Raw genomic sequence first — 13,824 nt, 5'->3', positions numbered from 1 at the left:
GGGACAATAGCAAAAGGGACGTTAGTTAGGGGCTGGACAGGAACACTCCACTGTGTCTTCCCCAAGTGAATCAACATATCTCACCATAATGCTCTAGCACCCTCTGATCAGCACCCACCCATGATATATCCCAGAGCAATGATACAGCCTCACTGGGCTCCCACTGCAGGACATATGGGAAGGGGGTCAGGGGAATTTGGCTGGCCACATAGACGGGGAGGGCCCAGAAGAACTTGAAAAAAACACAAGAGACAGAAGCTGTTAGTCTAGCTACAAAGCAAAAGAAGAAAATTCAAACATAATTAGAATAATTATAGAATAAATGAATGAACATAATTAAGCTCCTTACTTCCCTCCTTGAGTATAGACACTCAGTGCTGATGGTGCTCAGCATAATATTGCCTGAGACTTCATGCCACTGTCTTTAGGACAGCAAATTCAGTGGTTGCTACTAAGTTTCCATCATCACATTTGCAAGCGTGAGGGTGTAAAAGGGTGTCATCTCAGTCCCTTAGGATGGACATGCAGTTCTTTGTGAAGAGCAGAACTATTCAAAGTGGGCAATGGAACCAACCCAAACTGCTGCAAATATACACTTATGTATTATATTATGCACCTGATTCCGGGAGCTGTGCTAGCCATTGTAGGTTAGATGCAACAACCTACAAACCTGTAATCCTTCCAGTAACAGCTATGCCATGGACATGGTGCACGCAGAATGCTTCGTAGGTACATACTGAATGGTTGCAGCTTGCACTGGTTTGTTTGCACCAGTGCAGGTTGCAGTGGTGTTAATTTGATCCATAGATATTGAAGCAAATCAGAAGGGCTTCTGCACCACTGGTATGAGGTGACCACAACAGGAAAACCTTTAAGCCTTTTCCTGGACAGTTGCAGAAAAAGGCATACAAGTTTTCCTAATGTAGCTGCATGCACCTGATGGAAGTAAGCGGCTGTATCTACCTTAGCATTTTGCTTTCTCTCACAGCACTGTAATACCAACAGTGCAGTTCCAATGCTGGCAACAATAGAAGCAGCACCAGAATAGTCTAGCTACTGCATTTTTAACTCCCTGTTATCTGACTCTGGTAAAATGCTAACTCTCCCACCATCACTAGCTCTCCCACTATACTAACTCTCCCACCATCACTAGCACCCATGGACCTGCCCTGGTGGTAGTATATGCTGGGTGATATTAAGAAAGAAAAACATCAGTGCCAACAAGTAGCCTGTTGAGATGGGGCCAAGAAAAGTGCTGAGAAGTGGGATGTCCTGCATGATGCAGGACACTTAAGAGATATAGCCAACCATGAGCTGTTCAGAGCAGCAGCAGCTGAAGAAGACGGGAGCTATGACAATGCTACCACCTAATAATGGGCTTTTCATAGAACAATAGTGGCAGGAATAGGAGAGACAAGGGTATTGGAAAGGGCACTAGAGTGGGCAGGATACAATGGGAGGGGTAGTAGAGGAGAAAGGGGAAGGACAAAACAATGCATGTGGCCGCCTACATCTTTGAATCCTGTAAAATACTACAATATAGGCCTATACAATACATAGTAAGACATTGAGCAGGTCCTTAAATTCTCATTGTGTGTAGCTAAATAGCTCCTAAAATGAGCGTCTGAACTTAAAACCTGTACACAGTCGCTGATTTTATAAGCAGTTTGTAGGTGAGAGTAGCATAATGTCCTGTGCTTCTAGGGCCAACTGCTAACGCACTTAGTTTTTGATAAGTCAAAACTCTCACTGAAGTCAGTAAGCCAGTGTTCTTCGTAAGCACTGAAAACAAACTACATAATTGCCCAGTAGTTTGTGTTACTAAAATTGCCCAGGAATATTGTAATGATCCTTTCTCTCGCTCTTCCATTTATCAGTTCTTACTTTAAAAATTTAGTATATTTGGGAAAAAGCAAATCTAGCAGGAAGGTCAGTAAATAAAAATATCTCCAGCTCTTATTATCAACTTGGGCTCCTAGGCAGGGCAAGCAGGGCAAAAATGGGGTTCTCGTCTGACAAGTGACTATGTAACAACATTCCTGTTCTTCAGATCTAATCCCTGGGTCTATTCAGAGTTTTATCTTCTTACATGAGTGACAAAAATAAGTTGATATTGCTTTTTTACTTCTGCTAGCTCTGCAGGACTAACATAAGCCCTGGTACTTCAAATGCTTACACCTGTGCTTAACTTAACGCATATATGTGGCCTCACGGGGGTAAAGGGGGCTAGCCACATGAGTAAAGTTACACATATGCTTGTGTTTGTAGGATAAGAATTATAGCTAGAAGCGAATGAGCTGGATTCTACTCCTTTCTGCGTTTCATCAATAGAATTGTTCACTAATTTCTGGTTAGTGCCAATTAGTCACACCTATGTAAGCCAAGTGAAATGTCACTGAGGGCAGAATTTGAAGACAGTGGGGTTTCACAGATGTTACTTGGGGTATAATTTACCTTGCAGCGTCTTTTTTATTGATGATGAATAAGAAGAAAAGAAGCCCCTGTGGGGTTCCGCAGGGATTGGTTCTTGGCCCTATGCTATTGGTTTTTATTAATGGTCTGGAAGAAAACATACAATCATCACTGATAAGGTTTGCAGATGACACGCAATTTGGCAGAGTGGCATATAATGAGGACAGGTCACTGATACAAAGGGATCCAGATCTTTTGGTAAGCTGGGCACAAGCAAACAATGTGCATTTTAAAAGGGCTAATTGTAAATGTATACATCTCGGAAAAAAGAACGCAGGCCATATTTATATGATGGGGGACTCTATCCTAGGAAATGGTGATTCTGAAAAAGATTTGGGTGCCGTAGTGGATAATCAGCTGAACGTGAGCTCCCAGTGTGACATTGTGACCAAAAAGGTCTATTGCAATCCTTGGATGCATGACCAGGGGAATCTCAAGTAGAGATAGAGATATTGTTTTGCCTCTGTATTTGGCACTGGTGCGATCGCTGCTGGAATAGTGTGTCCAGCGCTGCTGTCCACAGTTCAAGAAGGATGTTAGTAAAGAGAAAAGAGCCACAAGAACGATTACAGGATTAGAAAACATGCCTTATAGTGATAGACCCAGGAGCTCAATCTATTTAGAGGTGACTTGATTACAGTCAATAAATACCTACATAGGAAACAAATATTTAATAATAGGCTCTTCAGTCTAGCAGAAAAAGGTGTAACACGGTCCAATGGCTGGAAGTTGAAGCTAGACAAATTCAGACTGGAAATAAGGCCCAAAATGTTAATGGTGAGAGTAATTAACCTTTGGAACAATTTATCAAGGGTCTGGGCAGATTCTCCATCAATGACTATTTTAAAATCATGATTGGATGTGTCTCTAAAAGATCTGCTCCATGAATTATTTTGGGGAAGTTCTATGGCCTGTGTTACACATGAGGTCAGAGTATCACAATGGTCCTTTCTTAGTCTTGCCTCAATACAGGGGAATGGACTAGGTGACCTATTGAGATCCTTCCGGTCCTACATTTCTATGATTCTAGGCTTGGAAAATATGACTCAATTAACTAGTGTGACTTACAGTCCCCAAATTGAGTTTATGGACTTCAGTTAGAAAAGCGATTTTTATACTTATAGATTAAGCACACTTGATACCAGTGTATCAGTGAGACACACTAAACAGGGAACTTCATAATATCATAGCAATACTGACTTCATCAGAGCTATGACAAGTAACACCAACTGATGATCTAGCCCAAAGTTTCCAAGAAGTGAAGCCCCCTTATATTTTACAGATGCCAGTGTAAGGGATGGAGACAGGTGGGCATATTTTGGCTGTCACCAATGCAGTTTAATACAAATTTGTGTCAGGCTGATTTATTTACTGAATATTTTAGCAGAGGATTTGAATGAGGATAAGGAATGTAATACCACATTTCCTGTTTTTGTTATTGAATGAAAAATTGTAAAGCTTACCTATTACCGCTAAAAAGAGTTTTCTTTTGCAGCCATTCCTCTCTGTAACACTAAGTAGTACTTCTGCATTTATAGTGACACTGGTGTTTGCAACTGTTACTATAGTAACTGTCTCCCTAACCACAGGCTGCTACATTTATTGTTTGCGTTGTCTATTAAGCAATAAAGTAAAAAGATATGGGTGCTGCAAGATAACCACACTCTTGGGGATAGAAGATGGAAGGACAATAAAAGTGTTCTTTCAAACCATAATACCCAATATCCTATCATATTTTATTTACTTATGACATTGAAATATAACAAATTTTCCTTTCACAAAACTTACATGAATAATGTCATATACAGAATATAAACCATGCTAGACAAAGTAACAACCACTTCATAAAAAGCAGTGTCTCATAACATTTTTCATCTTTGCTTTTATTTTAAATGGAAATAAAATCACTTAAGGCTTTTTAGGACCTTGGAGGATAGACTGAAGCAGTTATTCACATAGGCTGTGATCCTGCAAGTGCTTGAACATGGGCTTAACTTTATGCATGAGTAGTCCCGTTGAAGTCAGTGAGACTACACACGTGTGTAAAATTAAGTGTATATATGTTTGCAGGATGAGGCCAGACAATGCACTTTTCAACCTCGATTTGCAGACTGAGCATAAACTAAAGATGACTGATCTTGAAGAGAAGCTCATATTTGAGGGGGGGGGAAAGGCACTTCAACAAAGCCTAAGTCCAAGAGAAATGTGCTCAGGAATGTTAAGAGTCCAATGGAAAAATATTATTTAAAAAAAATAAACATTTCACTATAGTGTTTGCAACCTACACCGTGCAGTAGAGAACCTTAAAGTGAAATTGACTAATGTAGTTGAGAGGAAAACAAAAAAAGGCAAAAGTAAATGTGCTTAAAAATGACCTTTTAATGATCTAACATGGTGTTTATAACATACAGTAGATAAGAATTATTATTATGTTTAATCCATCAAAGAAATAAAACACTAAAATTATAACAATTGAATTTTTAAAAAGACTAAATTTGTAAGCTAATATGAGGTTCAATTTTCACAAACAACTTTAACTGATGTCCACATTATCTATTGGTATTCTGCATTACGTGGTACTGAATGACTAGGCCACCTGTCTTAAAAAAAAAAAAAAAAGGCTGTCACCTGCCATCTTAATAGGACACCGTTAACTTGAACATCACATATTTGTCAGAAAATGTTGTATCGCTTATAGTTACAAGTACCACTTATAATTACAAGAATTGAAAGAAGTTGGAATTTTTCCCCGTTGTTTATTTTGTACATTTTGTGCATAGTCAATTTTACTTTACCCTGTGTAATAATCTGTTAGGCCCTGAACCAACAACTATTACCTTCAGTGCACACATTGAGGAATTACAAACCATACTTAAATGCGCACAGCCTTAACTCCAACCTTTTAAATTGTGATTTTGTTATTATGCAACTGCCGTTCGTGGTTCCTCATAGCTGAGTCTAAGTTTTGCAGTTCAAGCTGGGTTTCAACCACTTTGCTTTCTATGAAGAGTACAGCATATCCTGCCCCAAATCACTATTTGGGCACAGAATGAATATTCTGAGAATTCACAAGTAAATCATTTAATTAGTTTTAAGGTTAAATTTAATTAAAAATAGGTCCATTAAGAAATTTAGCACCTAGTGTCAAGCTGCTTGTTTGTTGTTGTTGTTGTTGTTTTTGTATTTGCTTTTTTTGTTTGTTTGGTTGGTTGGTTTGGGATCTGGAATGATCTTAATAAACAGACTCTTCAAACTTCCCATATAGTTAAAACTGATTGCTATTTCATGCATTGGCTACTTTTGACATTTTATTTTTCAAACAAGTCATAAAAGAAATCCAAACATTTTAAGGTTTGAAAATACACAGTTAAGGCAGCCAAACAACCTTAACTCTGCCCTGTAGTGACACCATGAAGGAGGAAAAAAAACAACCTAATATGCCTTTAACTAGAAGTCCCCTAGAAGTTGTTTTTTGGAATTGTACACTTAGGCTTTGTCTACACTAGCACTTTTGTAGTGAAAAAGCACATCCCTGACCGACATAAATTTCATGGACAAAAGAGCTGGTGTGGACAGTGCTATGTCTGGGGGAGATGCTGTCCCGGTAACATAGTTACTGCCGCTTATTGTGGGGTGGTTTAATTATGCCAGCAGGAGACCTCTCTCCCACCACCATAGAGCAGCTATACGGGAGACCTTACAGCGGCGCAGCTGCAGAGGTACAGCGGTGCCTCTGTAAGGTTTGTAGTGTAGACGTAACCTTAGTAGGTTGTGTAGGCTGACTTCATTGCACACTTTATCCCTCTTTTCCTCCTACAAGTTCCTGTGTATCACCCCCCCCATCCCCTCCCTCATGCCTTGGGCTTTGTGTCCCCACCGCTTCCCTCATACCAGGGTCCCAGATTCTCTACCCCCACCCCTGGGGCTCACCCCCATTTTCCCTTCTCTCCATATTCCCCTTTCCCCCTTCTCCCATATACCAGAGTTCCCCAATCTCCCTCTGCTAGGGATTTTGTGTACCCCCATTCTCCCTCCTCCTGTACCAGGGTCATCCATTCTTCCCCCCATGCCGGGGCTGTGTGGCCCACTCCCCCATGCCAGGGTCTCTCTGCCCTCCATTTGTCCCTCCCCCATACCCAGGGGCGGCTCTATACATTTCGCTGTCCCAAGCACGGCGGCATGCCGCAGGGGGCGCTCTGCCGAAGCCGCGGGACCAGCAGACCCTCCGCAGGCATGCCGCCGAAGGCTGCCTGCCTGCCTGCCTGCCTGCCACCCTCCCGGCAACCGACAGAGCGCCTCCCGTGGCATGCCGCCCCAAGCACGTGCTTGGCGTGCTGGGGCCTGGGGCCTGGAGCCTGGAGCCACCCCTGCCCATACCAGGACCCCCCCATTTACCCCTATGCCAGGGGCTTTGTGCATGCCCCCATCCCATTGTTATGTGTCTTCTTGTCTGAAAGATGAGTCATTCATGGGGCCAACATGTTAGTGTTAGCTCTTTTTGACATAAGCAGCTAGTCAAAGTTTGAGGCTCTGCGGATATTCTAGTTGGGAATAGAAATCAAGGATGGAGTCTGGTATTTTCTTTGATGCAAGCTTGTTTCTCTACAAGGAATGTACAAAGTCCTGCTTCTCTGAATGTAGGAGGAATCAAAAACAAGAGACAGCTTCTTTGATTACAGCAACAAGCCTCTCCAGACTGCACCAGACCCAAAAGCTCTCTGCTCTTGGCTTCTGCCAGTATCACACCCTGTTTACGGGATCCTGCTTGGCTTGCTCTGCTTCAGTCTCTCCCTGTTTCTCATTTGTACCCCAGATTGTGTTTTTACACCCACTCACCTGGTCAGAACAATATCCAATGGACACTTCCATGCCCCTGGTGCTAGTTTCTGGACAAACTCTAGTAGGCCTTGCTTTAGGTGTGGTCCCTTAACACTATCTATTTTAAGAGAAGATCACATTCACAGGGAGCCAGCACTAGGCATAATCAGACTAAGCAATTGCTTAGTGCCCAGAGCAGCTCAAGGAGGCCCCCTATTAGCTTTTTTAGTACAGCAGAACCTCAAAGATACAAACACCAGAGTTATGGACTGACTGGTTAACCGGACACCATATGAAACCGGAAGTAATCAATCAGGCAGCAACGGAGACATCCCACACCATCACCAAAAAGAAGCAAATACTGTACTGTCCCCACCTCGCTCCCAACCCCACGTGCGGGGCAGCCATTTACAGCTAGGTGGTGAAGATGCTGGGGCTGCCAGCCCAAGGCAGCTGGGGTCAGGGCCGGCTCCAGAGCCCAGCGGGGCAAGCACCCGCCTGGGGCGGCCCTTTCCCGGGGGGGCGGCAGGGGGGGCCGGCGGACCTGCCGCAGTCATGCTTGCGATGACTGCGGAGGGGACGCTCGGCCGGCGGCTCCAGTGGACCTCCCGCAGGCATGACTGCGGCAGCTCAAGCGGAGCCGCCGGACCAGCGAACCGCCCGCAGCTGCGGGAGGTCCAGCCGAGCCACGCGACCAGCGGACCCTCCGCAGTCATGCCCGCGGGAGGTCCGCTACTCCCGCGGCTCGGGGGCGCCTCCCGTGCATGACTGCTTGGGGCGGCCAAATTTGTAGAGCCGCCCCTGGCTGGGGTCTGCTTCGCTTTCATCTCCCCACCCCCACCGCCCCATGAGGGGGACGTGCTGTTCCCCCCTGCCTCCATCTCGGAGGGGGACACGCTGTTTTCATACACATACACACACACACACCCTGCCGGGAGGGGGACAAGTTTGCAAAGTCAGTCCAATCCAGGGAAAGAAGCTGCCTGCAAGGAAGCTGCCAGTGCTGAGGAGGGAGCTCAGCTGCTGTTGAAGCCTGGCCTGGAGTATCAGCTGCTGGAGTTGGAGCCCGAACGGTGCTTTGTGCAGAGTTAAGGACAACCTCCATTCCCGAGGTGTCCGTAACTCTGAGGTTCAACTCTCTCTCTCTCTCTCTCTCTGTATGTGTGTTGGAGGAATATGAGCTAGCACTGCCTCTGCATTTACACATCAGTTTCAACCTAGCTCAACACTAGCTCAACACAACGATTTAACCTTAGCTCATAAATAAGGCTATGATTTTGTCATGGATATTTTTTGTAAAAGTCATGGACAGGTCCCGGGCAATGAATAAAAATTCACGGAAGCCGTGATCTGTTCCTGACTTTTACTAATAATATCCTTGACAAAATGGGGAGGGAGGCGGTCCAGCACCTTGCACCACTACATGCAGCGGCAGGAAGCAGCAGCCCCTGCCCCTGCCCAGTGGCTAGGAGCATGGAGGGACCCTTGACCGGTGGGCTGGGAGCTGCGGGGTCTGCCGGCGGGGGCTTGGCCGCTCCAGGGCATCCCTCACCACCCATGGAGGCTGTGGCGTTCAGGGGATACCCCGCTGGTGGCTGGGGCACTCCGGGGAATTCCCCTACCTCCAGTGGGGTCTGGAGAGCTCCAGGGGATTCCCCTGCCGCTGGCAGGGGGCTGGGGGGGGGCACTGGGCTGCTGCCAGAGGGTTCCCCACTGCCAGTGGTGGCTGGGCTGCTGCGCGGCCCCTATGTTAGGGAGGTCTCTGAAAGTCAGGGATTCCAAGACTCCCGCAACCTCTGTGACATACTCCTAGCCTTACTCATAACATTAGACCCTATTGAGAGGAGGGGCAGGGATGAGTTAGGGGTATGGTTATGGTGGAACCAGCTCTTTGATCTACAGACACTCACAGAGGTGCCTGAGGCTGTGACTCTGCTACACAGATGACAGAATCTCCATGTGTCCCCCATGTTCCCCTTTCTTGTTTTCCCCCAAATCAGTAAGGTTGTACCTACTGATGCCTAGAACATTCCCTGAAATCTTGGAATTGATCCGATGTGGTGTTCAGAAGGTATGTTACAGACAGAAATGCTACCGAGTTGAGCGCAAGGCCTTGCAAGCCTGGCTAAATATTAGTTTAATTTAGCCTAGGAGTACAACCACTTATGCGCCAGTCACAATTATGTGGCTATTGCCTGGTGTCATTAGCTAGAGTTAAGCTAACAGAGTTAAGGTCAGGGGTGCTTAGGTAGTTCCACCCCTTAAAATATTTGCATTTCTTTTAAATTTAAACTTAATCCTCCATTTCCAGGGTTTGTGATGCTTGTTTTGGGGATAATCACAATATTATGCCTCTGATGTTGTTTACTGTTAATTTACAGATATGCACTCACTCTTAACTTTATTTTAATATAGGTTTTGTCTGGTTTCGGAATAGCATATATACAGGGCCGGCTCCAGGCACCAGCAAAGGAAGCAGGTGAGGCGGCCAATGGAAAGGGGCGGCACGTCCAGGTCTTCAGGGGCAATTCAGCGGCGGGTCCTTCAGGGAACAAAGGACTCGCTGCCAAATTGCTACCGAAGGCTGAAGCAGTGAGATTGCACTGCTGCCGAAGTGCCGCTGATCAGCTTTATCTTTTTTTTTTTTCCCCGCTTCGCCGCTTGGGGTGGCAAAAAAGCTGGAGCCGGCCCTGCATATATGTATCGATTAAGTCTATTTGTGTGGGAGGTTTAGTAGTATGTATTGACTATTATTGGAAAGACATAACGTAGACATAGAGTAGAACTTAGTGTTTTTGGTAGAGCAGTGGTTTTCAACCATTTTGCTTTTGCTGACTGCCTAAAACATTTCAGATGGAGGTGCAAAACCCTTTGGAAATCTTAGACATAGTCTGCAGACCCCAGGTTGAAAACCACTGGAAGGGTGAGAAAGGTTGACTAATAAATAGTGCCTTCTTTCTCTGGAGGGCGTACATTGTTCCCTGTCGCTTTAGGAGTTGGGCTGAGAGTGGAGTTTGAGGCGGCGGACTGTCCCGTGCGGCAAGGCCGGCTCCAGGCACCAGCTTATCAAGCGGGAGTTTGGGGTGGCCACTCCAGAGTGGGGTGGCACTTTCAAGGATTCCGCGGCAATTCGGCGGAGGGTCCCTCACTCCTGCTCAGAGCGAAGGACCTCCCACTGAATTGCCGCAGATCGCGATCGGGGCTTTCTTTTTTTTTTTTTTTGGCTGCTTGGGGCGGCAAAACCCCTAGAGCCGGCCCTGCCCTGCCGGTAGGGTGTTGGTGAATTGGAAGGGAGCGCTTGAGAGCAGCAGTGTGGCTGCTGGCAGTAGCTCATGGGGGGAGGGGGGGGGAATTGCTTTCCTTCCTTTATACTTTTTGCCATGCACGAAAAACACCGCAGCAGCAATCTTAAGTCTCCGCTCCGTGCGGGTTGGGGCTGTATTGTTTTTTTCTGGGGGGCGGGAACACAACAAAGCCGATATTGCACGCACCCTGCTTGTGCCCGAAGGACGGGGGCTGGACTGAACGGCTGGCGATGCTCCCGGCGGGTAGGGCAAGTCCCCCCCCGCCCCGCTAGCAGGTCGGTGCCTCCCTCCTTGAGCTGGGGGCGCCCTGTGGGCTGGGAGGTGCGGGGCCGGGAGCACAAGGGGCGGCCCTCCCGGCGCTACCGGGCTGCCGCTGCTCCCCGCCTCCCGGCTCCAGAGGGGCCGCCCGCGGTGCGGCTCGGCGCGGCCAGTCCCTCCCCCCGGGGAAGCAGCCGGCGGCGGAGCGGGGAAGGGGAGGGTCTAGCGCTCGGCGCACCGAGCCGGGCACGGAGGGAGCTGCCGGACGGGCGGCTCCTGCCGGGTTCCGGGCCGGCGGCGGCGGCATGGCCGAGGCTGGCGGGGCCGGGACGGGAGCGGCAGGAGGCGGCGGGGCGGGGGGGCTGCAGCAGGGCTCCCCGGCCGCGGGGGGGCTGGCTGCCTGCGGACCGGCCCGCGCTGCCTGTGCCGCCGCCGAGAGCCCCGGGGGCGGCGGGGAGCCCGGCTCGGCCCGCGGCGCGGGGAAGAAGGCGCAGCTCCGCTCCGCTCCCCGGGCCAAGAAGCTGGAGAAGCTGGGCGTCTACTCCGCCTGCAAGGTACCGGGCCGGGCCGCGGGGCGCCGGGGGGAGCGGGCGGCTCCGGCCCCTGCCGCCTGGGGAGCGCGGAAGCGGCTGCGCCCTGGTTGTTTGGCTTCGGTTTGAAACCAGGCGCAAACGGGGAGGCCCCTAAAATGGAGCTGGGGAATGGTGTATGTGGGAGCCACCCGCCCCCCCCTTCCGCAGTGCCCCGGGCCCCCCGTCCCAGTCTGCCACTCCCCCCAACACCCGCCGGCCAGCTACCTTCTCCCGCGTGCGTCCCCCGCAACACCCCCCCAGGCACCTTCACCCCCTGCATCAACCTCGGAACCCCCCGCCTGCCCACTTCTCCCCTGTGCAACCCCCTCCCTGCCACCCTCACCCCCCGGGCACAGACACTCCCCTGCAGCAACCCCCACCTTCCCACTGCTCCCTTGTGCAATTCCCTCCCAGCCACTGCACCCCCTGCAACGAGCCCCCTTTGGCTCTGTGCAATCTCTTCCCTGCCACTACACCCCTTTCCACCTCTTTGCCACCTTCACCCCCTGGAAGAGCCCCCATGCGACCCCCCCCCCTCTTTGCAGACCCCCTCCCGTGCCCCTTGCACTTTGTGGGGTGGTGGTGTGACATTTGCATGGAGGATCAGACCGAGAGGAGAGCCCCTCCCTTTCTCCTGAACAGCAGGAAGAGTGAACTTGGCCGTAGGAGAGTGGGGGCGGGACATCGGAGAATATTGCCCGTTTCTGAAGAATTAGAGGCTAGTGGGGTGGGGGTATCTAAAGGTATGTGTGCGGAAGACGGTGCACGTGTCTGACGGGAAGGCGATTTAGGCCAGCAGCACACACCATCCCCTGTCATTACTGCATTATTTGTTTGGTGAAATGCTGCTGCAGCTGCTTGCCTTGTAAACACAGGATTTGGCAGCGGGACAAGCCCCCAGCTTTGAACGCTGTTGCCTTGTTATTTTAAGTCCCCCCCCCCCTTGTCCTCCCCCTATGTTTGCAAGACGTGCTGCCCTGACAGATCCCGATGCCTGCAGTGGCCCCTGCACAGGGGAGACGGGTGCAGGGCCAGGGTGGGTGTTGGGATCTGCAGCTGCACTCTTGGCCGCCGGGGCCCTGAGCTTGGCAGCAGCGCCTTTGTTTTGACAGGATGACAGCTGAAGGAGGCGGGGACTTCGCCTTGTTGCTTCTGCGGCCTCTGGCTGACAAAAACATTGTATTACTGGATTATCAGTAATGTGAGGAGGTCAGAGCCCAGCAGCCAGTGGTGAGGAGTTTTCCCAGGGCTCATCCTAAAGTTCCTCTGCTCTCCTGTTCTAGAGAAAAGAGGCCAAGCTATGCACATTCATTTAAACACTGTTAGAGACTGGGTCTTGAAACTCTTGATTTTATTAATCTTTTCAAAACACTTGTTACCTAGGGAGCAGTGATGGCTGTTTGATGGTTTTAGCTTGGTTCCCAGTGGGGAGCTGTTGGCATCACAAAAGCCTCTGCTAGAATTGGCACTCTCCTCCACAGTCTTGGGAGAGAAGTAAATGAGTGAATGCAGCCTCTTAACTCCCACAAGCTTAGCCCTACTGGTCGTGATTTAGGCATATTGGGGAAGTTGATGCTGCTGTTGCCTTTGCTTCTATGGGGAAGTCTCTGGGGTCATTAATCCAGCACCTCTGATGAGCACTTAATTCATGTAAATTATTTTCAGTACTGAAAAGCATTATTAGAAGTATTGAGGTGAACATGAAAAAGAAAACTGAGAACACGTGGAGCAGTTATAAAGCAGACCACCTTATTGCATGGGTCAAGTAGAATTTAAAAGAGCAGCATGTCTAGTCAAAGCCTCAGTGAGATTGGCTCTAGTTACCTGAGAGATTGCTTCTTCTATAGCCACGGCTGTTCATAACACCTGCGTTTCACCAGCCCAGTGAAAATGTTGACTGGTAGTAGGAGCAAGAGGCTTCTAAATGCAGGAGACAGAACCTTTATGGGGGCTGAAATTGATGATGGAACTCACTCCCATAAGAATGAACACAGAATGACCACTGTCAGAATTAAATGTGAAAATAATTGCTTTGATTTAGCTCTCCCATAACAATTTGTTGACACAACACTCCTCCTACCCACAAACATAAGCAGGCAAACAAATAATATGTTTCCTATGAACAAATTAAGCTTTTTCTCCAGTAGGCTGGGAGGGAAGGAAGAAAGGGAGAGATTGCTATTTCTAAATATTTGGCAGGTGTTCAGGTACCACAGTGATGGGGCTATAAAATAAATAGTATTTGCAGGAGGTTGCAACAGTGAAGAGGTCAACTTTGAATTTTCGTGCTTTATGTCTCAACTTTTGATTCATGTTTGTGTTTGATTTCACAAGCTCTCAGATCACTGAAGTATGTAATTAGTGTTCCCATTCATGCAGTACGCACATGTGAATCCTAT

General features: G+C 48.4%; 1 protein-coding gene across 2 annotated transcripts in view; it reads left to right on the top strand.

Moving 5' to 3' along the window:
• Window positions 1-13,824, top strand: part of KAT2B (lysine acetyltransferase 2B) — an 81,614-nt gene that overhangs the window by 1,927 nt on the left and 65,863 nt on the right. Inside the window, exon 1 of one of the 2 annotated variants that reach the window (XM_045004984.1) lies at window positions 11,159-11,407. The exons of the other annotated variant lie outside the window; for it this stretch is intronic. Within the exon in view, the coding sequence (XP_044860919.1) occupies window positions 11,159-11,407 (249 nt within the window). Of the gene's footprint in view, window positions 1-11,158; window positions 11,408-13,824 lie in introns of those variants that run through there. 2 annotated transcript variants of the gene reach the window in all.

The sequence above is a fragment of the Mauremys mutica genome, chromosome 2, assembly GCF_020497125.1.
Source record: "Mauremys mutica isolate MM-2020 ecotype Southern chromosome 2, ASM2049712v1, whole genome shotgun sequence".
NCBI classification, from domain to species: Eukaryota; Metazoa; Chordata; order Testudines; family Geoemydidae; genus Mauremys; species Mauremys mutica.
This window is presented reverse-complemented; position numbering and strand designations above follow the sequence as displayed.